Below are 26,759 nucleotides of genomic sequence, written 5' to 3'. Positions count from 1 at the left end.
ACCTGTATATCTTCTTTGTGAGGTACCTGTCCAGGTCTTTTGCCCATTTTCTTATTGTTGAGTTTTTGTTGTTGTTGTTGTTGTTGTTGTTTTTGAGACGCAGTCTCGTGCTGTCGCCAGGCTGGAGTGCAGTGACGCAATCTCGGTTCACTGCAACCTCTAGCTCTTGGGTTCAAGCGATTCCCCTGTGTCAGCCTCCCAAGTAGCTGGGATTACAGATGCATGCCACCATGCATAGCTAATGTTTTGTATTTTAGTAGAAACGGGGTTTCACCATGTTGGCAGGATGGTCTTGATCTCCTGACCTCATGATCCACCCACCTCAGCCTCCCAAAGTGCTGGGATTACAGGCATGAGCCACTGCACCTGGCCTTACTGTTGAGTATTAAGCATTCTTTGTATATTTTGGATAACAGTCCTCATCAGATATGTGTTTTGTAAATGTTTTCTCCCAGTCTGTGGCTTGTCTTCTTATTCTCATTCTCTTGATTTTTGTCTTTTATATAGAAGTTTTAATTTCAATGAAGTCCACCTTATCAATTATTTCTTTCATGGATCATGCCTTTGGTGTTGTATCTAAAAAGTCATCTTTGCATCCAAGGCCAGTTACATTTTCTCTTCTAAAAGTTTTACAGTTTTGAATTTTACATTTAGTTCTATGATCCATTTTGAATTAACTTTTGTGAAGGATCAAAGGCCTGGGTCCAGATTCATTATTTTACAGGTGGATGCCCAGTTATTTCAGCACTATGTTGAAAAGACTATCTTTGCTTTATTGTATTGCCTTTGCTCCTTGTCTAAGATCAGTTGACTATATTTATGTGATATGTGTTTTACTATAACCATAATAAAGAAAGTAGTATACAATTTTTTTTTTTTTGAGACAAGGTCTCACTCTGTCACCCAGACTGGAGTGCAGTGGTACCATCATAGCTCACTGCAGCCTCAACCTCCGGGCTCACGTGATCTTCCCAAGTAGCTGGGACTACAGGCACATGCCAACATATCCAGCTAATTTTTGTATTTTTTGTAGAGACTGGGTTTTGCCATGTTGCCCAGGACTGGTCTTGAACCCCTGAGCTCAAGTGATCCACCTGCCTTGGCCTTCAGAGTGCTGGGATTACAGGCTTGAGCCACCACACCCAATCAAAAATTTTTTACATAAGGGAATTTTAATAAAATTTGCAGAAAATAAAACAAAACAACCCTATGTTCACCCCACAGAGATGACCAGGGTAAAGCTAGAGCAGGTCAGACGGTACCAAACAGGATGAAGAGGGTCTGGTGGGTGGAAAGTTCACTAGAGGGAAAGGAGGGTGTGTACAAGAGCATCAGAATGCAAACCTGCTTCAGAATCCAGAGTTCTGGGGGAGTAGAGACCAGATGGGAAATTGAGTTCCAGGAAGGGATATAAGATTAGCATCCTAGGGTCCTAACCCATGTAGGAAGGAAGAAGCAGGAAGGGATTCCAAAGAGATGGGTGGATTTGCACAAGGGACACGATGCTTGGCCTGAAACCAGTGGTTTATGATCTGTGTCCTTGATAAGCTGCCGCATGCTGGTGGGAACACAGTGGAAGCCAGAGTGAGCCAAGGCTCTGTAGGTGGTGGTAGCTGTTGGTGTTGGCAAAAAAGGCTAGGATTGCTTCCCAACCGAACTTCATTTTGCTATCTAAGTCACTGGTAATTAGACACTTTTGAATATATAATTGCAGATTCTTCCAGAACATAATGGCAGTGTTGTGGCTCCCTTACAGATTAGCTCCATTTCCAGGAAACTATCCAAGTTTTTCTTAATTTACTCACCCACCTTCCCAATTGTTTTTGAGTGTTCTGAGTAAGTTTGTAAGCTAAGTAGGGAGTGGGTTGCTGGAAGTGAATATTAAAGGTGATTCAAGGCACAGTTTCTTAGCCCAAGGGACTCACAGTCTCTTTGTAAAATAAATAAGAAAGAGAATCACACATTCAAGGTACAATATGGTAGATTAGAAGGGCTGAAAAAGGTAAAGGTTTTGACTGTATTTGTTTAGTAACTGTGATCTGAGGCAAACCACTTCAGAGTCAGTTTTTGCATATAATGCCAATGGTATAATAATATAATGGTATAATGACCATTTTAATACCAACTAGTACCTGGTACAAGGTCAATACTTAATACAATAGTGCTGTTATTTTCATCAAAGTGCCATAGAAAGAAGTGAAATGCAGTATAAATTCAATGGTGCTTTTCCGGGAATGGAAAAATAAGAATGATAATGTCTTGGAATTATTGTGAAGGTTATAAATAATCTTTTCTTTCAGATTACTTAAACATACAAAGAATAACGATCATTAAGCTCTACTAATACTTCTAGTAAAAATGGAAACAATTGCTGCTTATTTTTTTAATAAAAATGGTTACTTTTTTTTTTTAATGCACAAGAGTAAATTTCTTCCCAGAGGATGCTCAGTAGGCTTTTTTATTGTCTTATGCACCCATCAATTTGGGAGTCTTGTGCATTTGGGGTCTTGGAGCATTTCTGGTCTACAAAGTTGTTTGTTTCTCACTTACTATAAAGTCTTGGTGTGGCATATTTTGAAACAGTACATAGAAAGTAATATCAAATTTATGTCCAGATATGCTCCCAATAGTGGGCTCAGCCCAGTTGTAAGAGTCTTAGAGTAGGAGTCTTGGCTTGTAGTATCATCACGATTCCAAGTTGAGGGCCCTCAAAGACTCTGAGCACTGAAGAGATGTGGCCCCAAAACCCCAAGATTTTCTGAGTCTAGTACACAGCCTTTCACCGCATTAGAAAGACCTGCAATCTTTACCCTGATCAAGGATGAGTTGGTCCTTGGACCACTACCCATGCAAGACAGCTTAAGTTTTGCATCTAGTCTCCCCCTCAGCATGGCCTTAGCAATGGATGTGGTTGTTCAGTTAATAAAAGAAGACTTCATTGAGTGTACTTTATATGGTCAGGATAGTGCTAAGCTCTGTAAAGGCTGTACAAAACAAGGACTTTGATCAGGTTGTTTCTGCAGGATGAAACAAAACAAAGGCTGCCCGTAGGAGTACTGTATTGTAAAGCTTACCATTTGGCTGTTTAGCTGCACTGTGGAGGTCTTGCTCCTTCAGCCCTGCTCTGTGCTTTGTTTCCAGAAGATCCCACAGCCAACAAAGATTCTGGCCAAGAGTCAGAGTCTATTCCAGAATATACGGCCGAAGAGGAACGGGAGGACAACCGGCTTTGGAGGACAGTGGTGATTGGAGAACAAGAGCAGCGCATTGACATGAAGGTCATCGAGCCCTACAGGAGAGTCATTTCTCACGGAGGTAGTCGAGCTCAGCATGAATCTGGGAAATGGGGAAGGGGCAGCCATTTTATTTAAAATCATAAAGTGAGTCTAGACTTCTCCGGAACATGACATCTCAAAGACCCTATTCTAGAGCCAATATTCAGGGAACTATAGAGCTAAGTATATTTCCTCATATTCAATTCAATAAACATTTGAAATCCTACTAGGCAAAGACAACTTTCCAATATAAAACGGGCTTTTCATGCTACATATCTGATAGCGATCATCTCTGTGCAAATTTATTGAAAGTCATAGTTGTCTAATTTAAATGTCTGTTTGGCATTCTTATCAGTCCATTGTACGGTTGAACTGAACAGAGTATGTGACACCATGGCCTATGTCATAACACTACCCCCGAGGTGCTTCTCATTACAAAATGGCCTTTTGAAACCTCTTCAGAAGCTTTGGGGATTTTTTTTTTAGACTTAGCCTGGTAATTGTTTCCCCTAACTGAAGTTTGCCTTTCTGTAAACTAGTAAACTACATTAAATCTAGGCCTGACAACAGTCAACCCCAGTCAAAGCCTCCACCTGTTTGGTGAGAGACAAGGGAGAGAGAAAAGTGTGTTTGTTTGTATTTCCAGCACTTTCTTGAGGGCTCCTGGAGCATATGTGGCCTTGATTAATTTGGGAGTCACAAAAAGTCAGATGAGTGGAAGCAACACATTTAACATTGTCAACTTCAGAAAACATCGACAGCATTTTGATTATTCTCCTGCATGCCTTCCTTTCCCGAGTCCTGAGGTGCCACTGTAACCACCCAGCTGTTCAGAAAGAGTGTGAGCTGACAAGGCAGTTGTTGCTCTCTCAGTTCTCTCTTCCTTAATGAGGACAGGGAAATAAGAGTCTTAGCACTGCCTCAAAACACTGCTTTTGTTTTCTGTTATAACAAGCAGAAGGCTGATCTGTTATTTCAATCAAACCTTTCTCCGCCAGCAGATTTTTCACCTTCCATCCCATACATTGCTACCCCCACATAAGTATCAGGATCACCCAGGGAACCTGACCACTGTAGCAAAGGTGAATGCCAGTCCCTGGCCCTGGCCATGGCCTTTCTTTTTCTTGCCTTACTGTTTGACCTGAAATGGAAATATGCCCCGCTGAGAGCTGCTGTGGGGTCAGGAGCAGTTTCCTCTAAGGGAAGTCATGCCCGTAGCCCTTCAGAATGAGAGTTGGCCCCATCTTGCTGAAAGTGACACACAGCTGGCTATAGAGTCAACCCTTTTGTTTTTATGTGAAAACCATAAGAGGAACACTCAATCTTCCCCATCTTCCCAGGTCACATCTCCTTTGCACCACCCATCAGATATTTTTGGTTTGTTTTCTTTTTGAAAATAGAAACAAAACAAAGGCTGCCTGTAAGAGTAGTCTGTGTTCATTTTAAAAAGTATTAAAAAATTAAAATGTCTGTCACATCAAAGTCACCCAGTGATAAGCCCTATAAACATCAGCTCCTAAATGCAGAGTCCCTGTGTTGAAAGGAAGCTCATGGTCCTGCTGCTCTTCTAGGGCTAGTTATCTGCTAATACTCCAGTAGACTCGCCTGCTTGTTCTTTAGGTGGGCTGTTGTCTGAATCAGGAGAGAATGATTATCATCAGTGCACTGATGGTTGGAAAAAAGCCACTGCTTCTGCCTGTCACAGTCTTGTAACAATTCACCTGAGCCCTCAGGGCTAACCTGGTTTGCTGTGCTCTGCGTCCCTGCTACCTCCTCCCTTTGCCATTTGCTCGTCTCCATTCTGTGTCGCAAGCTCAGTTTTTGTCTGTGTGACTGTCTGGTTTGTTTTGAAGAGAAGGCCACCTCCCCTCTCCCCAGCCCTGCCTTGGCCCTCTCCGGGCACCGGCCTGCATGAAATGTGCCTCTGGCTGCACCCATCCGGAACTTTAGAGAGATGCCACCTTTTCCTACACCCTGAACAGCTTTTGTGCTCTGTAGGTAAAGATACTTCAGATGTTACTTCTGAATTTGCTAAAGCTTTGTCTTCCACATTAGGAGTTTACAGCACTCCCTTAGACCATAATGATGAAAAATCTCCTTACTTACCAACCTACTGAGTTTGTCCTTCGGCTTCTGATAAGCATTTAAAAAGCAGCAATCACTTCACAGTAAACATGAATCTTATTTGGCGCTTGACATTTTGCTCTGAGGAAGTTTTCTCATTCGGGCCAGTAGAGAAGTGCCAGCTACACAGTGCTCTGTGCCGAAAACTGTAAGGTGGGGGCGATCAAAAGAGCTGCAGAAGTTAGCCCCAAAGCCAGGCCCTGCCAGGTGTCCTACCTGTTGAGAATATTGGTGCATGATGGCAGTATTTGAATAAATAATTCAGTCTTCAGCTTTAGTGACCTTGATATGAGCTATTGCACACAATGTAGAAGAATGGGGCTCAAAACCCATCTCTGTCACTTACTAGTCTGTAACCTTGGTACATTACTTACCTTCTCTGGGCCTCAATGACATCATCAGCCAAATGAGGGTAATCTCAACACCACTGTTCACATCCTATGAGCCAACAGCAATATCCTTGCCATCTGCATAAATAAAAGCAAAGAGGGGTTTGAATGGTTTTGCTCAGCCAACAGTACGGGGTCCCTCTGAGGCTAGAACTGGCTTTTTTTTTTGAACTTGGAGCTGAGAAACCCATTTAAATAATGGAGAACAATAATGCCAAGTAATTTTAACAAGGAGTTTCTTTTCTTTTTCTTTTCTTTCTTTTTTTTTTTTTTTTTTACTTCTCTTATTTCATTATAGGAGATTCAGGTAACCTTCTCTGAAGTCTTGCTGGACAAATGACCCTGGAAAGAATGAGGAGAAGAGTTGCTGGCTGGTGTGTGTGTGTGTATGTTTTGGTTGCGACTGTGACATCTTTCCTTCTGTCTCCATTCCATTGCTGGCCAGCAAACTTGTGTTACATCCCTTTCATGCCTGTCTGTGTCACTCAGGTAAGGTTTGCGTCCTTGCTTCAGAGGGTCTCAGGAGACTCCTGGGGGGGTTGCTCATGCACCCCACCCAGCACATACACCTTGAATTCACCTCACCTTTATTGAGAAGAAAGTCTAATGAAAGAAATGTTTTAAAAACCAGACTTCAAATGAATTATGCTGTTGCCAACAGGAAACTTTACTAGAGTAAGCTGCATATTTGAGAATAGAAATTGAGGGGTTAGCTGACCCCTTCAAGGTATCTGGGAGGGGCAAAAAGTGAATGATCCTATGCATTCTAGTTATTGTACTTTGCTTGCAATTATAGTATTATCTGATTTTTTAAATTTAAATTTAAACTTTTTTTAGCAGGAAGCAGCTATAGAAAAATTACAGTATTATCTGAAATATCTCCCAAGCCTGCCAATGGCACTGGCTCTTGATTTTGGAGGAAAACTTTCATGTGGAAATCTTTTTCTTTTATTTCCCTCTTTTAATTATCCCCTCTCCTGCTACTTTCTTCCTTCTCTTTTTGCCTCTTCTTCCCTTCTTAAAGCTCCTCTGCCCAAAATAACACATTTTCATTTATAAATTTTCATTTATAAATTTCCACACTTTTTATATCGAGACATTTCTTACTTAGACAGCGATCATGAAGTAGTAGGTTGATCCCGTAGTATTCCTTTAGTTAAATAAACTTGGATGAACACGACGCTGCAACATTCCAAGGGCAGACAGCATTTACACAGTGAGCTGAACTGCCATTTAAAATGACATCTGAAGTACTGTTTATAAACCTCAGTCTTTCCCTTTCGAAAAAAAATTTCTTAGAAGTTCCTGGAAATAAATAAATCAAAGTAACTGAGCGGTCATGATCTTGAAATTACTGTAACACTCTGGAGCCAGATTGCTACATTTAGAAAGACGCTTTTGAAAGGATGCTTTCTTGCTTTTAAGTTGGATTCACTATGACTGTTGTCTCTTTTAATGAACGTCTGTCTTTTCATCATGCTGAGGATGAATTGCTTATCTGTGTGGTATGAGGATTAGTATAGCTAAGCCACCATATCTTTTGTGGATTTCCATTTAATTATGCATCTTCAGAAATGAAATTATTGTAACAAGCAATTTTTGTATTAAGATATGTCTCCTCCTGCCATTTTCCTTCATAGTGCATTCTAAAAAGTAGTTGATAAATACCCTGCATATTGGAAAAGATGGAACGAAAGCAAAAATATCCAGAGAAGCTACTACGTTGCTCTCTCACAAACATGTGTTGCATCAGTTGAATACTTACATAGGTAGCATTTTCTAAGATCTGTAGTATAAATACTGTATACAACAACACCATATCACCACTTGTAGTATAAATACTGTATACAACTACCTCAAATTAGTAATACACACAAACCCATAATTGGGTATATTTTTAGTTAGTTTTGCTCTCTTCCCCCATATTTTTTTGCAGTAGAGTCACACTCTCTTTGTAGAAAACATCTTATTAAACTGCTTTTCAAGAGTGAATTAACTCCATCCAAATCTATACACAGCCATTACTTTACTGCCGTGAAATCACCAGTGGGTATTTAGAGTTCTGAAAAAACTAACACGTTGGGTTCTGGGAGGACTGGACCAGGCTTAAGCGTATGTCCTGTCCTCCTACTCAAAGCTTGAAGAAAATCTCTTTAATGATTCTACAGTCCAGAACTATATGACATCAATTCCAATCGTTTAGACAGGGATACTAAAAAATAAAAATTCACACATTGCTTCCCTTTTTAAGTGTGAAAGACGCATGACATTCCATATAGTTACCTGTGGGGGGTCTGACTGACACCTGCTGTGAATTTCAAAGAAACTGTGGGAATATAAAGCTTGCTTAAAAGTCAGGGCAATTCCAAAATTATGCCAGAGCTTTCAAAAGATGGGGAATGGTGTCCTGAGATGTATGTACATGTTCCTTGACCCCCGGAGTTTCAATGGCCACACTTTCCGCATTTCCCACCTGCTGTTTTCTCAGTACCTCTTGCAAGTAGCACTTCCACTCCTCAGTTCCATGTTACCAGGAAGCAATTCTCAAGTTTTCCCAAAAGTACAGAATTTTATACTACTCAAATATAATTTAGCCAGACCCATCTTTAGTTTTCTTCCTCTTCATAGAATTCAGAACCTTAGCCCCTTAACAGAACTCAATGTGTTAATTTTCTCAGAACTCTAAATACTCACTGGGTGATTACGTGGCAGTAAAATATTGGCTGTATATAGTTTTTTTGTTGTTTGTTTTTTTGAGACAGAATCTCACTCTGTCACCCAGGCTGGAGGGCAGTGGCGTGATCTTGGCTCACTGCAACCTCTGCCTCGCAGGCTTAAGCAATTCTCCTGCCTCAGCCTTCCAAATAGCTGGGATTACAGGCGTGCGCCACCACGCTTGGCTGATTTTTGTATTTTTAGTGGGGACAAGGTTTCACCGTGCTGTCCGGGTGGTCTCGAACTCCTGGCCTCAAGTGATCTGCCTACCTCGGCCTCCCAAAGTGCTGGGATTACAGGCATGAGTCATGGCGCCCGGCCTGGCTGTATATAGATTTGGGTGGAGTTAATTAACTCTTGAAAAGCAGTTTAGTAAGATGTTCTCTACAAAGAGAGTGTGACTCTACTGCAAAAAAGATGGGGGAACGTCATATAGCTCTGGACTGTAGAATCATTAAATAGGGATTTCCTCCAAGCTTTGAGTAGGAGGACAGGACATACGCTTAAGCCTGGTCCAGTCCTCCCAGATCCCAATGTGTCAGTTTTTTCAGAACTCTACATACCCACTGGTGATTACATGGTAGTAAAATATTGGACAGAACAAGGCCTGGCTAGAACTTTTCATGGGTTCTCACACTGTCTGTTGATCCCAGGGGCACTGCAGGCCTCGAAATCAAAATAAAGGTGTTTTACTTGTCTACTCACTAGTATTTGGTCACTGGAGTGTGTGGATGAGAGATTATATTGCACTTCAGTGGCTAAATTCTCCCTTTAAATTAAGCAGTGTCTAAGACTAAAAAGAACTATAGAGGATCAAACAGAATCTCTTTCTTAGCCATCAGAAGAAAGAAGTGCTGTATAAGTACTTATGTATTAGTATGATATAAATCTGACATTCAGGTCAGTCTTGCCCCCTCTCATTTTTTGTGATGTTGAATATTTACACACCCTCTTCACAACTATGTACAACAATATAATCATCCGTAATATATAAATAGCCTACATATGCAAATATAATTGCCCTATATATTTAACACTCTATAAAACATAGATGTTAACCACTGAAAGATAACTATATGCATATTTACCTACAGACCTATAGTCAACATAATCCCCATTTCATGCTGCTAATATACCCACAAAGACACACTTGCCAAGGCTTCATATTTATCCATTAGGTCAGATATTACCTTGTTAAGAGCTTTCAATTGGTTACAAGTGTCTTTTTGTTTGTCCCCCAGGATACTATGGGGATGGTCTAAATGCCATCATTGTGTTTGCCGCCTGTTTTCTGCCAGACAGCAGTCGGGCGGATTACCACTATGTCATGGAAAATCTTTTCCTGTGAGTGATACTTATGACAAAGTGCTTTGAGTTAATGTCTGTGGCATGTAATGGCAGATAGAGCATCTTTAATTAAAGAAAATAGATGATGTAGAATGTTCTAAGCCTTCAGTGAAAAGTCAGTAAGGTTTCTGTCAAGGAATGTTGCTCAAGGGGCTAAAACCTTTAAAGGAGCTCTTTTGTGGGTAGACTAGACTGAAACCAAGATGAACAGAATTTTGCTTGCATTTTAAAATTCTGTAACATTTCCTTTGGGCAAAGTATTATTTTTGTTCCTTCATAACATGTTCTTAGTCAGCTAAGACTGACTATAACCTGACTTCATTAATATCTGCCCTTATTTAACCTGAGTTACCCTTAGTATTTGATAACATTGTTGACAGTTTTGAAAGTCAGGATTCTTTCTAACCCATACATTTTTCTAGTGTACCTCCATTTAAAAGATAGATAGCCATACCGATAAATGAGTAATACTCTCAGAGGAATGCTCTTAGGTAATTGTATTCTTCCCAAGGTAAAGAGGTAATATGCACAATCATTCTTAAATTTCATACACCCTGTACTTTTAATGTTATATAATTATGGTGTCAATAGGATGTGGGAACTGAAAACATTCCTCTTCCTTCCTGTGACCAGATATGTAATAAGTACTTTAGAGTTGATGGTAGCTGAAGACTATATGATTGTGTACTTGAATGGTGCAACCCCAAGAAGGAGGATGCCAGGGCTAGGCTGGATGAAGAAATGCTACCAGATGATTGACAGACGGTATGTGGGCTCTATTATTTAATCACTATTTTGATTTTGGTAAACTGAAGGCTAAACAACCACATGGTATACTGTTATTATCTTCATTATACACAAGAAGAAACCAAGTCTCAATAAGATCAAATAAATTGTCTAAGTTGCTATTAAGCATGTATTCTTTTCAAAATAGTAAAGGTAATACTGACGAGAATAAAAGCATCATTAAACAAAAATACACCATGTTGGTTATAGATTCATGCACTCTAAGAACACAACCATTCTATTTTACATTTACTTCTATGAGAAAATGACGTCTGAATCATACAAGTTTCAAATTACATCTCAAAAAGCATTCTTGTAATTAATCATGGCCATTCTATATCTTCCTACCAGGTAATAGTAACTTGCATAGAACTCCCTAAAATTATATATACACACACACACACACACACACACACACACACACATTTTTGTTGTTGTCGTCGTTGTTGGAGTCTCACTCTGTTGCCTAGGCTGGAGTGCAGTGGCATGATCTTGGATCACGGCAACCTCCGCCTCCTGGGTTCAAGCGATTCTCCTGTCTAACCCACTGAGTAGCCAGGACTTACAGGCGGGCACCACCACGCCGAGCTAATTTTTTTATTTTTATTTTTATTTTTATTTTTAGTAGAGATGGGGTTTCAACATGTTGGCCAGGCCAATCTCAAACTCCTGACCTCAGGTGATCTGCCTGCCTTGGCCTCCCAAAGTGCTGGGATTATAGGCATGAGCTACCATGCCAGACTTAAATTATATATATTCTTATTTAGGAATATGTTTTATGTTTTAATTCCCACTGAAAATGGGTTAAGAGTAATGTATTTTTTTTCTTTTTTCAAAATAGGTTGAGGAAGAATTTGAAATCATTCATCATTGTTCATCCATCTTGGTTCATCAGAACAATCCTTGCTGTGACACGACCTTTTATAAGGTACAGTTAATGTTGTCATAAAATAAAAGTACTACTAGTAGTTTTAAAAAATATGTACTCATTGTCCTAAAAACAAGAATTCATAAACTAAGAGTACCCAGGGAAATATATTTGTCTCTGTCTTTCCTAGAAAGGTGCTTTGGACTATTCATCAAGAGTCCCGAATTAAGAGAGAAAATGCTGTCATGATGAATATTTCCCCCAGATCATTATAAAACAGGACCTCTAAATTGCTTGCTATAAACACGGAAGATGAAGTGGTGGGATTTTCATGCCACATTAGAAAGGAGAATAGATAATACATTTAAAGTGATATGCTATTATGTAGAGAATAGAAAGGTAGAGTAATATGACAATGGAAAGTAAAGATGAATCAAGGGCAGAAACAGAAGCCATATCATGTCTCAATTGTGCCATTTCTTCTGAATAGACCTACACAACGTTTATATAACTACCAAAGTTATATAGAGTCTGGGCAGCCATTTTGAGAGCTGTGTTTTGATCACCCATGAGGAGTCTTGGTTTCAATTCAGTGAATATTTATTTGTCACTTATTTTATGTTAGGTTTTGTATAACCTTACATCTTAGGGATGCAAAGTAAAATAAGTTATGTTCATAATATAGTAAGACTTCAAATAGTTAAATGAAAGGGATAGTATTTACTTTCTAGATAGCTTTAAAAACAATAAAATTTGCCCACCATCAGGGTACAGATTAGATTAATTGAAATTTTCCCATCTCAAAGTTATTAATGAATTTCTTTTAAAAATTCTGATAACTTTGCTTCTGGGGAAAAAAACTTTAAAATCTTTTTTTTTGTGTGTACATAGACTTTACTGTAGCTTCCAAATTCTACCTTTCTTGTTAAGTATTTAGTTATATTTATTTATTATTCTTATTCCCCACTTCCAATTGCTAATGCTGAAAAATATACCTGAAAATCAAGAATTGTTAAAATGGTAAACTGAAGGCTAAACAATCACATGATATACTGTTATTATCTTCATTATACACAAGAAGAAACCACTGAAGAAACGAAGTTATCAGAATTTTTAGACGAAATTAATTAATAATTTTAAGATGGGAAAATTTCAATTTATCTTCAATTGAGTAGCAGGATTCACCCTAGTTTCCCTCTGGCAAAGATTAGCTGTTTACCATACTGTGTTAAATTGCTTTTAAAAATATTATGAGCAGCCAAGCGGGGTGGCTCACACCTGTAATCCCAGCAGTTTGGGAGGCCAAGGCGGGCAGATCACTTGAGGTCAGGAGTTTGAGACCAGCCTGGCCAACATGGTGAAACCCCATCTCTACTAAAAACACAAAAAATTAGCCAGGCATGGTGGTGGTGTGCCTATAGTCCCAGCTACTAGGGAGGCTGAGGCAGGAGAATCGCTTGAACCTGGGAGGAGGTTGCAGTGAGGCAAGATCACACCACTGCACTCCAGCCTGGGCAACAGAGTGAGACTGTGCCTCCAAAAAACAAACAAAAATATTAGACCTATTTAAGGTATACAAAGAGCCACTTATTTTAATATTTTCAGGAAATGCTGTAACTAGGGAGTAGGAATCAATGTATGCTGATAAGCTTTCAAAAAGTTTAATGGGTAGAAAGGTAAACATTAGCATAGTTACTGATTCATCGATGTTTGCTTAATAATTCAGCACTTATAAAACAAATGTTTTTTCTTGATTAAGTAATGTTAAAAGATAAACTTTAGACAAATCAATCAGTTTATTAGAGCAAAAAATGATTTATGAATCCAGCATGACTTAGAACCAGGAGAGGTTCAGAGAGCTCCTCCCAGCAAAGTGGGCAGACAGTATTTGTCCAGAGAAAAGCAAGGTGATGTATAGAAATAGCTTGATTGGGTACAGCTCAGCAGTTATCTTATTTGGGTACAATGTGATGAAGCATTTGCCTTATATGGTCATGGTCTGATCATCTGGCAACCTGTGATTGCTGAAGCTCAGCTGCTTTGATTGGCTGAGACTCAGCTAGTCTTTGCAAAAATATACTCATAAGTTAGGTTGGAATTTTGTTTACATACTATGTTAGGTTGCAGTTAGCTACCTAGGAACTCAAACTACAGAGAAAGCCTCAAGCCAAATGTAGTTTAACAATAAGAAAACATTTGTTACTGTAAGGCTATTAAACATTATTATAATTCAACACTACTTATTGAAGGGAGCTTCAAGATAATAACAACAACAGTAATAATAAAATTATAGCAACAGTGTTGTGGTAAATTATGACTAATAATGGCTTAATTTATTGAGTGCTTATTTGCATTATCTCATTTAACCTAATGACAGTCCTCTGAAGTAGATACTTTTTTGTTTGTTTTTTGTTTTGAGAGACGGTCACCTTCAGTCACCCAGGCTGGAGTGCAGTGGCACGATCATGGCTTACTGCAGCCTCAGACTCCTGGGATCAAGCAATCCTCCCACCTCAGCCTCCTGAGTAGCTGGGCTATAGGTGTATGCCACCACAATCAGCTAAATTTTTTTATTTTTTTGTAGATATGGGGTCTCATGTTGTCCAAGCTGGTCTCAAACTCCTAGGCTCAAGCAATCTGCCTGCTTTGGCCCAAAGTCCTGAGATTACAGGCATGAGCCACCATGCCCAGCCTGAAGCAGATACTGTTTACTATTTCCATTGTATAGGAAAAACTGCTGAGGTTCAGGGAGGTCAAATAAATTGTCTAAAGCAGGAACCAGCAAACATTGTTTATAAAGATTCAACTAGTAAATAGTTTAGGCTTCACTGGCCCTATGATTTCAGTTACAACTACTCAATTCTGCCATTATAGAGCAAAAGCAGCCATAGGAAACATGCAAACAAGTAAGTGGCTGTGTTCTGATGAAACTTTTTTTTTTTTTTTTGAGACAAGCTCACTCTGTTGCCCAGGCTGGAGTGCTGTGGTGCGATCTCGGCTCACTGCAACCTCTGCCTTCCCATGCTCAAGTGATTCTCCCACCTAAGCCTCCCAAGTAGCTGGGACCACAGATATGTACCACCACGCCTGGCTAAGTTTTTGTATTTTGGGCAGAGACAGGGTTTGCCATGTTTCCCCGGCTGGTCTTGAACTCTTGAGATCAGGTGACCTTCCCATCTCAGCCTCCCAAAGTGCTGGGGTTACAAGCATGAGCCACCATGCCTGGCCTCTGATGAAACTTTATTTATGAAAACTGAAATTGAATTTCCTATGATTTTTACATTGTAAAATATTCTCTTTTTTTTGAGAGAGAGTTTCACTCTGTTGCCCAGAGTGGAGTGCAGTGGCATGATCTCTGCATGCTGCAGCCTCCGCCTCCCAGGTTCAAGCGATTCTCCTGCCTCCACCTCCCAAGTAGCTGGGATTACAGGCATGTGCCACCACACCTGGCTAATTTTTGTATTTTTAGTAGAGACAGGTTTTTGCCATGTTGGCCAGGCTGGTCTTGAACTCCTGACCTCAAGTGATCCACCTGCCTCGGCCTCCCAAAGTGCTGGGATTACAGGCATGAGACACTGCGCCCAGCCGACATCATAAAATATTTTTATTTTTACATTTTTTTAACCACCTTAAAAAACATAGAAATCATCCTTCACTCAGGGACTATAAAAATCAGATAGACTTGTGCCTATAATTCCAGCTACTCAGGAAGCTGAAGCAGGAGGATTGCTTGAGGCAAGGAGTTCAAGATCAGCCTGGGCAACATAGGGAGATCCTGTCTCTGGAAATTTTGTTTTTTTAATTTAGCTAGGCAGCGTAGCATGTGCGTGTAGTCCTAGCTACTCCAGAGGCAGAGACAGGAGGATCACCTGAGCCCAGGAGTTCAAGGCTGTAGTGAGCTATGATCATACCACTGCACTCCAGCTGGGTGACAGAGTGAGTCCTAGCTTCTAAAAAAATAATAAAAAACTGACAGCAAGCTGGCTTCAGCCACGGGCTATCATTTACCAACCTCAGGTCTAGGGTGACACAGCCTAGAAATGATAGGCTCTGTCTTTGAAACCAATTGTCTGCCCAATTCTAAAGAAAACCTACATCAAGTACTTAATAATTGTATTCTACAGTTTCATCATGTAGGAGCCTCTTTAAAGATCCTCCTTTGAATCAATTTACTTCAGTGTTAGCAACTTGTAGATATGAAAAAAGAGATCACTAAAATGTATTATAGGTCTTCTCGCTACTGAAGGGTAGCATCTATGATAGAGGTATATGGCAAGTTCATTTTAAACAATGAGTTATTGGCAGTTTGGAGATTTCTCAAAGAACTTAAAACAGAACTACCATTTGACCTGCCAATCCCATTACTGGGTAAATACACAAAGGAATATAAATCATTCTACCATAAAGACACATGCACACGTATGTTCATCGCAGCACTATTCACAATAGCAAAGACATGGAATCAACCTAGATGCCCATTAACAGTGGATTTGATAAAGCAAATGCAGTACGTATACACTGTGGAACACTAGCAGCCATAAAAAAGAACTAAATCACTTCCTTTGCAACAACATGGATGGAGCTGGAGGTCATTATCATAAGTGAGTTATGCTAAGAAAACCAAATACCGCATGTTCTCACTTATAAGTGGGAGCTAAACATTGAGTATACTCCAGACACCAGGGACTACTAGAGGGTGGAGGGTGGAGGACAGTGAGGATCAAAAAACTACCTATCAGGTACTATGCTCATTAACTAGGTGACAAAATAATCTGTACATCAAACCACTGTGACATGCAGTTTACCCATGTAAAAACCTGCACATGTACCCCTGAATAAAAGTTGGGGAAAAAATTAGTAATTTGTCTGTGCCAAGCACTGGATTGGGAAATCACATAGCTCGATTGCTGTCCTTAAGGAGCACAAAGCCTGGAGCAGACATGGGCAGACAAGTGAACAGTTACAATAACAGGATACAATTGCACTTTGAGGAGGTGATGATTCAAGGTGACGGTGAGTTTGTGGGTATACCTGGTAGAGAGCGAAAGCTGATAATCTGCATCAAGAGAGGCTTTGCAGAAGGAGGCCTTCCCTCCAGGTGAGTTTTGAAGGATTAGTAGGATTGGCCAGCTGAAATTAGAGAGGAGAGCAATCCAGGTTGAGGAAACAGGTAGACAAAACGCCAGATACAAATACATCAATAAAGAGAGAACATGGCATGTTCAGAGAACTGTGAAATTCCAGTGAATGTTAACACTGGAGCTGGAGGTTTTCCTTTTGCATGACTTCTTTTCCCTCTCAGTCACCCACTCAGTCTTTTATCAAAACCGTATTTAGCTCAACAACTCCACAGGAGGAAAAAGGCTTAATGTAGCATATCAGTGGTAGTGTGTGTTGACCCAAGACTTATCAGGAGGGACAGAAGCTACTGTATGGAGAGGACGGTTGTTCACAAGTCTCTTGGGCCCAGGGCCAAAATTGCAAGTAAAGTATTAAAGATAGATGGATAGAAGACACACCTCAAAAAAGCTTCTTACTAGAATGCATAGTAGTTGAACACAAGGTAATACAGATGGCAGACAGCTCAGCAAGATCCCAGTAGACTAGAGAGACCTTTTCATTTGAAACCATTCAAGAATGTTAGACCCTTGGATATACTTTTTAAATTAGTTTGCCATTACACAAGTAATAAGAAAATGCAGGCCGTGTGCAGAGGCTTACGCCTGTAATCCCAGCACTTTGGGAGGCTGAGGCGGGCAGATCACAAGGTCAGGAGATGGAGACCATCCTGGCTAACACAGTGAAACCCTGTCTCTACTAAAAAAATACAAAAAATTAGCCAGGCATGGTGGCAGGCACCTGTAGTCCCAGCTACTCGGGAGGCTGAGGCAGGAGAATAGCGTGAACCCAGGAGGCAGAGCTTGCAATGAGCCAAGATCGTGCCATTGCACTCCAGCCTGGGCGACAGAGCGAGACTCTGTCTCAAAAAGAAAAAAAGAAAATGCATTCTTCAGAAATGCATAAGACCAAGTTCTTCCTTTAACAATTACCAATTCCTGTTCCTAATCCCCTTCCCCAGAGGCAAAATCTTTTATCAGTTTCATTGGTATCCTTCCAAGTTGTTCTCTGTGCATTTACACATCTCTAAAACGAACACATTTAGATGAAAGCTGTTTGTAATTCAAATCCAATTATTGGAACATATTTTTGAATGTTGGTTCATCCAGAATAAACGTTCAACCTAAAACTTTAAAAAAAAAACAACAAAAATTTTTAAAATAAACTAAAAAAAAAAAGAAAAATTAGTTTACATATATTTTTAAAGTATCATCAAACTTGGTAGATTCTGAAAGAACTAATGGTAAGATTTGTTTGTTACAAACAAATAAGTAAACAGAGACAAACAGGGCATAAAGTAGTGACTATTCAGAGTAGCAGGAACCACCGGGAGGCCGCACAATATATGGTCAAGAGTGTGAATGCCAAAGTCAGACTGCCCAGGTTAGTATAGGCTCTGCCATTTACTAATGGTGAGACCTTGGGTAAACACTTAACTGCTCTGTATCTGTTTCCTTATCTTTGAAAATAGGATAATAATAGTGTCTACCTCACTAGGCTGTAATAAGAAATACCTGCATTCATATGTGTAAACCACTTAAGACAGCATTTGGCCAAATACTGCATGATCTCACTTATATGTGGCATCTAAAAAAGTTGAGCTTATAGAAGTAGAGAGTGGAATGGTGGTTACCAGAAGCTGGGGGTTGGGAGTGAGGAAATGTTGGTCAAAAACCACAAAATTTCGGTTAAGAGGCATAAGCTCCAGAGCCCTATTGAACAACATGGTGACCAGAGCTAATAACAATGTATTGCATCCTAGAAAATTGCTAAGAGAGTAGATTTTAAGTATCAAAAAAAAAAGCATGTGAAGTAATACATACGTAAATTAGCTCAGTTCAGCCATTCCACAACGTATACATATTTCAGAACATCATGTTATACGTTTTTACATGGCAATTTAAAAAATAAATTTTAAAAACAGAATAAAACATTACCACCACCACCAACAAAACAGTGTCTGGCACATTGTAACTCGTCAAATAATGTTAGCCTCTTTTCTTTGTAAGAGTGCTGTGGCAAGGTGTTAAGTGTCAGGATTTTCAAGAAAAGGCAATAGCCTTAGAATGGATAAGGTAGTGACTTGATACATATTTTTTCTTTTTTTTTTTTTAGTTCAAAATTCAGCAGTAAAATTAAATATGTCAATAGCTTATCAGAACTCAGTGGGCTGATACCAATGGATTGCATCCACATTCCAGAGAGCATCATCAAGTAAGTCCTGACAGTTTCAGAGATGTGTTAAGAAATAGTACTAGTTTGAGGCTGGGTGTGGTGGCTCACGCCTGTAATCCTAGCACTTTGGGAGGCTGAGTGGAAGAATCAGTTGAGCCCAGGAGTTTGCAATCAGCCTGGACAACATAGCAAAACCCCGTTCCTACTAAAAATATAAAAATTATCCAGGCGTGATGGTGTTTGCCTGTAGTCCAGCTATTCAGGGGGCTGAGATGGGAGGATCACCTGATCCCGGGAAGTCAAGGCTGCAGTGAGCTGTGATCGTGCCACTGTACTCCAGCCTGGTGGCAGTGAGACCCTGTATCAAAAAAAAAAAAAAAAGTGTGTGTTTGGAGAAGTGGGTTGGAAAAGAGGTCAGTTCTGGAACAGTGGGGAAATGGCATTATCTTATTTTTAAAACAATATTAAATATCCTCCAATAAATACAATTTTTTCCTATAACCTATAGATAATTGTTGTGTTCTTTTAGATCCTCTTTCACCTAATCTTTTCCTGGGGTTATTTGATTATTGTTCATTTTTAGCTTGAACTTTACTACCACTTTGGAAAAAGTAACAGTTACATTGGTTAACTGGTATACTGTCTCTACTGGTTAACAGTGTATCAGTTTCTTGTGTCCCCCACTCTGCACAGACACAAGATGGTCTTAGCATAGCTTGGATTTCTTTATTGTCTTATACAAAGTAATTTATCTGCATGACGCTAGGAAAATAGAAAGAAATAACTCTTTCTCTGTTTCTTCTAAACCTTTTTTGTTTGTCATGATTAAGTAGAGGGCATTTGCCCAGTGGTGGGTGAGGTGGTGAGGAATGGTTTCCTTGCTCAATAGAGGGTAACGCAGTATCAGCGTCAGCATCCTGCATGGGTACTGAAGGTCTCAGGATGATGCTACAAAAACTAGGATAAAATTTAACAAAATAAATACTTGGAGCTGGGATTTTAAAACAGGGATATCGGAGAATGAACAGTTGTATCTGGTACATTGTTGCAAAGAACGATTGTTTTCTGTGTGTCATTTTTGTTGTTGTTGTTCACTGTATCTGAATCACTAGCTTTTTTCATTTCATTTGAATGGAGAGGGACTTAACCATTAGCTCAAAGAAAACAGGCAAGTATCATTCATCTTCCTCCATAAAATGGATAGCAAAATGTACCTCTCGTTTGGGATTCCAAAAAAGAGTCCTCTCACTTTAAAAAATTAATTAATTAAAAAGGCCCAGCCTAGAAACTGGAAGGAAAGAATTCTCATGTAATGTGTGTCTATGATATGCCAAGCATAGCAGTGCTCTATTTATATCATTTATTTAACTCTTATAGTAAACCCCTGTTTTACAGATGCAGGGGAGGTAACTTAGTAGGAAGTTACTTATGCACAGTATAAGTAGGAACCAGGAAGAGATGGAACGGAAATTCAAATTCAGGTCAGCCTGGCACTAAAATTCCCATGTCCTTTTCTAGTAGATTCCTTTACCTCTCTCAGAGAATCCTTCAAAATTCAAACCTCAGAAGTAGATTCATTTGGTTCTCCTACATAAGCAATATCGGGCGTGAACACAGGATACTGACTGGGCTTCCGGTGGTCAGCTGGGCTCAGCTGAATCAAACGGAGTGTTCATAAGATCCTAATGATGGCTTCAACCCTCATTAGCTTCACAGCGTTTCCACAACCAGCACACCTCATAGCTCTGGGCTGCTGCCTCAAAAAGGGGTACTCCATCTTCAAATCCCACTTCTACTCTTTAAATTTAAAAAGTATGGAGGCAGAGAGGGATGCCTCACACCTGTAATCTTAGCACTTTCGGAGTCTGAGGAGGGTGGATAGCTTGAGTCCAGGAGTTCAAGACCAGCCTGGGCAACATGGTGAGATTCCCCCCCCCCCCCATCTCTATGAAAAAAACACAAAAATTAGCCGGGTGTGGTAGCATGCACCTGTAGTCCTAGCTACTCAAGAGATTAAAGTGGTAGGATTGCTTGAGCCTGGGAGGCGGAAATTGCAGTGAGCCGAGATCGCACCACTGCACTCAAGCCTGGTTGACAGAGTGAGACACTGTCTCAAAAAAGAAGAAGAAAAAAAAAAAAGATGAAGAAGTATGGAAACACTCACATTCTATAAGATGACAAGGACATTCTCTCTTCTAGTGGAATTGAGCATTGACCACTTTCCAAGTAAACACGGTAACACTTCCATGGTGTGACAGAGGCAATAGAATGAAAAGTGAATGGGCTTTAGAGACTTAGATTTGAACCTTCTCTCCTACGTCTCAATGTCTCTGAGACTTCAAGTCATCTATTAAAATGATTAATTAATTAAAATATTCTGAGTCTCAGCTTCAGCATCTGTAAAGTAAGGAAGTAAGTTGCACTTCCTGGAATGGTTCTGAGGGTTGAATGCAAACAGGGTACACAAAGCACTTGCAAAGCCTCCCAGCACAGAGGTCGTAATCCAGAATCTTATTTATTGTTACACCTGTTGCTTTTAGAGACTCTCCATAATATGGGAAAGTTCAAGTGAGAAGTTAAGTATACCTAGGACATTTTTCATTCAACTGCACACATCAGTTTTCAAGGGCTCCATTTGGGAAAAGTTACTTCAGGAGGAAGGGTTCTATTTGGAAAAATTTTTTTCTGGAGGAAGAAATTTACCACCATTCATATGCTGCCCACATGTCCATGTGTTCTGTTTTCTGTAATTCATCTCCTTGGGATGTCCTTTCTGCCAGTTCTGTTACTGACCTTCATCACCTCAATTTCATGTTTTGCAAATTTCAAATGGATACGAGCCATGGCTCCTTTTTATCACTGAATAACATTCAAAGGATCTAATCTCAGCCACTCCCACGACCAGTCCTCAGCTGAGATGGAGCCTGTCATCAAAGGGCTTAAATGAAAGAAAAACTTGCCCAACCTAGAACCAAATTTATAATCATTGGTTACAGTTGATTCTCATTATTTGTGGCAGTTATGTTCTATAAAGTCACTGCAAACACTTAATTAGTGAATACTGAAATAGTGTTCCAAGGGAAAATACAGGATGTTCAGTTCCTGCAAGCATCTGGTCACAATGTTTTCATCAATCAATCAATATATAACCTTTTTTTATGTGTGTTCCTGTTTAAATGAACCTTACTTAGTATACATTGTTGATTTATGAACAATTGAACTCATGGCCAACAGTATTGTAACTTGTGCATAAACGAAGCTTATCTAACACACATATTTTCTTCATAAGGCACATCACAGCTTTCCTGCACTTGGGAATACTAGACAGTATTTCAGCCCTATGCTTGGAAGCCAATTTGAACAGCAAAATCACCAAGGAAAAATACAAAAATGAGCGGGAAAAAAGGCACTAAATAGGTTGTGAAAAGGACACTTGTTTACAGTATGAAACAAGAAGACAGAGCCGCACACATTGCCAGGTGGCAACATGAATGTTGGGCAACTCAAATTTTCCTCCACTCTGCACATGTCCACAAGTGAGCCAAAAAGTACTTTGTATTGATTTTGTGGTTATAAATACATGCTAGTGAAGAGGCAAATTTACAAATATAGAATCTGCAAATAATCAGGTTTGACTGCATATATTTATAAATTATAAACATTGATTGTTATCTAATGAAAATAAGATTTCTCCCAAATGTCAATTTTATTATTACCATCATACATCACCTAATGACAGAGACATGTTCTGAGAAGTGCATCTTTAGATGTTTTCATCATTGTGCAGACATCATAGAGTGAACTTATACAAACCACCCAGATGGTAGAGACCACTACACCACCTAGGCTATCTGCTATAACCTGTTGCTCCTAGGCTACACACCTGTACAACATGTTACTGTACTGAATACTGCAGGCAGCTATAACACCATGGTAAGTATTTGTGTATGTACACATAGAAAAGATACTGTCAAATTATGGTATTCTAATTTAGGGGACCACTACCATATATGTGGTCCATCACTGACCCAAATGATGTTACATGGTGCATGACTGTATCTGGATAGGCATTTTCTCTCATGATTTGACTGTCGTTTAAATCATTTACTTGTCATTTTTCCCATCTGTTTGCTCATTTTCCTTATGGCACTCGTTTTTTATCTTGTAAGGTACGATGAAGAGAGATCTTATAAGAGAAGTGTGAGGTAAAATCTCCTGATCTCCTATTCATGCTGGACCCTGTGTGTGTACACCAGTGTTTTATTTGTGGGTGACCTCAACAAGCTACCAGAGCAAGAGGTCACTGTATCAGTCTTTTCTATGCCATTTTCAGTCTTTGTCCTGTGTGTAAAGCTGTTGAGGTCAACCTAATTTGCAACTGAAACCTACTAAACCAGATACATCCCTGACTTGGCCCAGGCTGCAAGCTAACTTGAACTGTACCCACCAGACTGACGTGGATGTTTTCAGCTTTATTCAGCCAGCATGTTTCTGATCCCTTTGCAACTTATATCTACATTTTATGAAGGAATTTGCAAAGTAAATGTACATAAACACTGAATGGGAGGCAATGACAACATATTTAATGGAAGGAGTACGTCTCAGGGCTCCAGAAGACAGTTTCAAAAAGCACATATGCACCACTTTCGTTTGGCCCTGCTTTGCTGAGTGACTGTCTCATGCTGTGCTTGCTTCTCTTTTGTTTCTTTTCCACACCAATAATTTTTGCTCCTGCAGACTGGATGAAGAACTGAGGGAAGCATCAGAGGCAGCTAAGTAAGACTTGGTTTTCATTTAGCGGCTGGCATGATGTTGGCTTGCATTTCAGAACTGAATTGGGAAAATCTGCATGCCTGGTGTTTTATTCCTGCTTCCTGATAATAATGCACTTTAGAAATTCTCTTTCTCCTATGATAGATGTAATCTCTATTATTCTTACTACAATCTATTTTTCCCCATGATCTTGCTTATACTGAGGAACGTATTTGTCACTGTTGTTGTTGTTTTTTAATGTACACGCAATTCTAGGCACCACAACAAAAGAGCACATCACAGGCACTGCCACATATAGTGTGACATCGAGATGATCATTAGATATTGAGGCAACAGAACCTCACTAATTCATACCAGTGGGGAGGAATAATAGCACATCGAGATTTGGAAGATTTTTGTAGAATCAATTTCACGGCCTTCTATGAATTAAAACAACAACTTACTTAATGACTTTGGAAATATTGCTTAACTAACAGCCTTTGAGCTATTTTGATGAATAGAAAAACAAAAGTCATTGCCCACTATTGTTAAAGTATGATTCTCAAAAAGGCAAAATTACAACTCTCATGCAAATATAAAATGAACACATGCCAGTGATTTTATCCAACTAATTATTTAATGCAGGAACCACTAAGGTGTTAAAGCCAGTTCAAAGAACATTTGAGCAGCTAGATATCTATAGGCAATTTATAGAAGAATATTTGGATAAGATTGTTGGGTTAGATACAAAACTGGTTAATAAACAGCAGGGCAATAAACTGTAATATTGAGGTTGTCTTTTCCACTGGACAGAAATTATTTGCATCACTGCTGGACAGAAACTACAAGTTAACCTCTGCCCCTATTGAGCTGTAAAATAGCCCAACCAATAGAAAGTCAGACCCCTGTAATCCCAGCACTTTGGGAGGCCGAGATGGGTGGATCACGAGGTCAGGAGATCGAGACCATCCTGGCCAACATGGTGAAACCCCGTCTCTACTAAAAATACAAAAATTAGCTGGGCATGGTGGTGCACGCCTATAGTCCCAGCTACTCGGGAGGCTGAGGAAGGAGAATCGTTTGAACCTGGGAGGCGGAGATTGCAGTGAGCCGAGATCATGCCACTGCACTCCAGCCTGGGGACAGAGCGAGACTCCATCTCAAAAAAAAAAAAAAAAAAAAAAATCCAGTCATTCTCTTTTCTCGTTTCCAAGTTACAAAGAAATTTTCTGATAATACATGTTAGATATAACCAAGTACTATTTGAAAAGTTTGCTGAATTAAGCACATTAAGTTTCTTCCCTATTTTAAATGTTGCTTATGCTGTTAATTTTTAAAACCAGCTCCCATTTTAATAGACATTGCAGAAGCAGAAGGCCTGGACAATGTCCTAACAGCTATAAATTCTGAATAAATAAAATCTAACTAATAGACATTTTCTGCATAGTTGTAAATGCCAATTCCTCATTAAAACAATCCATTTAGACATTTTTCCCCTATGGTACATTTTTATTATAATAACCTATAGGATTATTTGCTTGTAGTGTGCCAATCTTTTGTGTTAAAAATTAAAGGATAGGTTTTTGCTTTAGAAAGTTTAGCATTAGTGGAATTTACTGTTACAATATTCCAATCTTCTCATTTTCTTTCAAGATAACTGACACCCAATTAGATAACGAAACTCAAAACTGTGTAATTTTTTATTCTAAAAAATCTTCTTAGTCTTGATCCCAACTGTCACAAATAAGAAGTTGTGGAAGTAAGGAAAACACTAGTAATCAAGGAACTGAGTGTTGGTGTAACATCCCTTTAGCATTTACCTGCACTCAAATTGCTTTGTATCATGAGATTTCCTAGAGAGAGAACTCTCAGTGAGAGTTCTCTTTCAGATTTTCTTTCAGTTTTCTTTCAGATTTATTTTTTCAGGATGATAACATATTTATGAAATTAAAGCACTATTTTGAAGACAAAAGATGGGGGAAAGAACATCAATAATTTTTCAGACAAACCTGTCATAAAGTCATATTGTCATGTTTCTTTCATTATTACCATGAAATCTTGCTTCTTTTAATAGATTTTTTTCCTCTATATTTATACTCTTTCTGCTTAGCTGCCACAGTAAAATGATTATTGTTTTTGGGTAGTTTTGTAGCTTTCTCTTTTTTCTCTCATATCCACTATTTTGTTCTCTTCCTTACCCCTACCTACCCTCTCCCAATGTGTCTAAATGGCTCAGAGGGTCCTGAGACATTTTGATCTCCCTCCTAAAGGAAGCACTATGCTCGTGCCTAGTACATAGTAGATGCTCAGTAAATTTATGCTGCATAAATTAATGAATTTGCATAACAGTCAGTTCATTGCTGTTGAGCAGTGGGTTCTCAAACTTTATTGTGCATTGCAATGACCTGGAGCACATGGTAAAACACGAATCCCATGTCTCACCCCCAAAGTTTCTGATTCAGCAGCTCTAGAGTGGAGCCTAAAAATCTGCATTTCTGGCCAGGTGAGGTTGCTCAGCCCTGTAATCCCAGGACTTTGGGAGGCTGAGTGGGGAGGATTGCTTGAGGCCAGGAGTTAGAGACCAGCCTGGGCAACATAGCAGGACTCCATCTCTACAAAAAAAATTTTTTTTAATTAGCCAAGTATGGTGGTATGTGCCTGCAGTCCCAGCTACATGGGAGGCTGAGGTGGGAGGATCCATTGAGCCCTGGAGTTCAAGGTTGCAGTGAGCTAATTGATCTTACCACTACACTCCAGCCTGGGCAACAGAGTGAGACCCTGTCTCAAGAAAAAAAAAAAGTCTGCATTTCTAACAAGTTCCCAGTGATGCTGATGCTGCTGGTCTCAGGACCCAGCTTTGAGAACCACTGCCTAAAAGTCAAGGGCCAAATAAAAATAATCAGATTTGTTTTGGAAGTCTATGCTCTTGCTTTGGATTCAGTGGGTAAGCCATCTGCCTGAAGAATCCTCCCTCTAGGATCTTTTGATCCTACCTTTTTGATGGTAACATCACATGTATGAGGAATTGAAATATATTTGCACATTTGAAAATGTGTACAGAGAAAAAATTCTACTCTGTTGACCCCACAGGTGATTGGAATGCCTTAGAATCCCACCATCTCGGCTACCAGCAACATTTTTTCAACTACCTTTTAGCCTCTGAAGTAGCCCCTGAATTCAGGAGAAACTGTGTGATAAACATGATCACTG

General features: G+C 39.5%; 1 protein-coding gene across 8 annotated transcripts in view; it reads left to right on the top strand.

The window, feature by feature from the left end:
• The window catches only part of PRUNE2 (prune homolog 2 with BCH domain), a 294,626-nt gene that overhangs the window by 258,001 nt on the left and 9,866 nt on the right, over nucleotides 1–26,759 (top strand). For 2 of the 8 annotated variants that reach the window (XM_034967547.3, XM_055091921.2), the window contains 6 exons: nucleotides 3,142–3,315; nucleotides 9,745–9,847; nucleotides 10,484–10,615; nucleotides 11,478–11,564; nucleotides 18,738–18,836; nucleotides 23,535–23,573. In XM_034967547.3, coding sequence (XP_034823438.1) covers nucleotides 3,142–3,315; nucleotides 9,745–9,847; nucleotides 10,484–10,615; nucleotides 11,478–11,564; nucleotides 18,738–18,836; nucleotides 23,535–23,573 — 634 coding nt within the window. Of the gene's footprint in view, nucleotides 1–3,141; nucleotides 3,316–9,744; nucleotides 9,848–10,483; nucleotides 10,616–11,477; nucleotides 11,565–18,737; nucleotides 18,837–22,966; nucleotides 23,003–23,534; nucleotides 23,574–26,759 lie in introns of all 8 variants that reach the window. The other 6 variants (XM_055091919.2, XM_055091916.2, XM_055091920.2 and 3 more) reach the window with 4 other exon arrangements.

This window comes from Pan paniscus, chromosome 11, assembly GCF_029289425.2.
Source record: "Pan paniscus chromosome 11, NHGRI_mPanPan1-v2.0_pri, whole genome shotgun sequence".
In the NCBI taxonomy this organism is placed as follows: Eukaryota; Metazoa; Chordata; class Mammalia; order Primates; family Hominidae; genus Pan; species Pan paniscus.
Note: the sequence above shows the minus strand (reverse complement) of the source record. Positions and strands in the feature narration are given on the sequence as shown.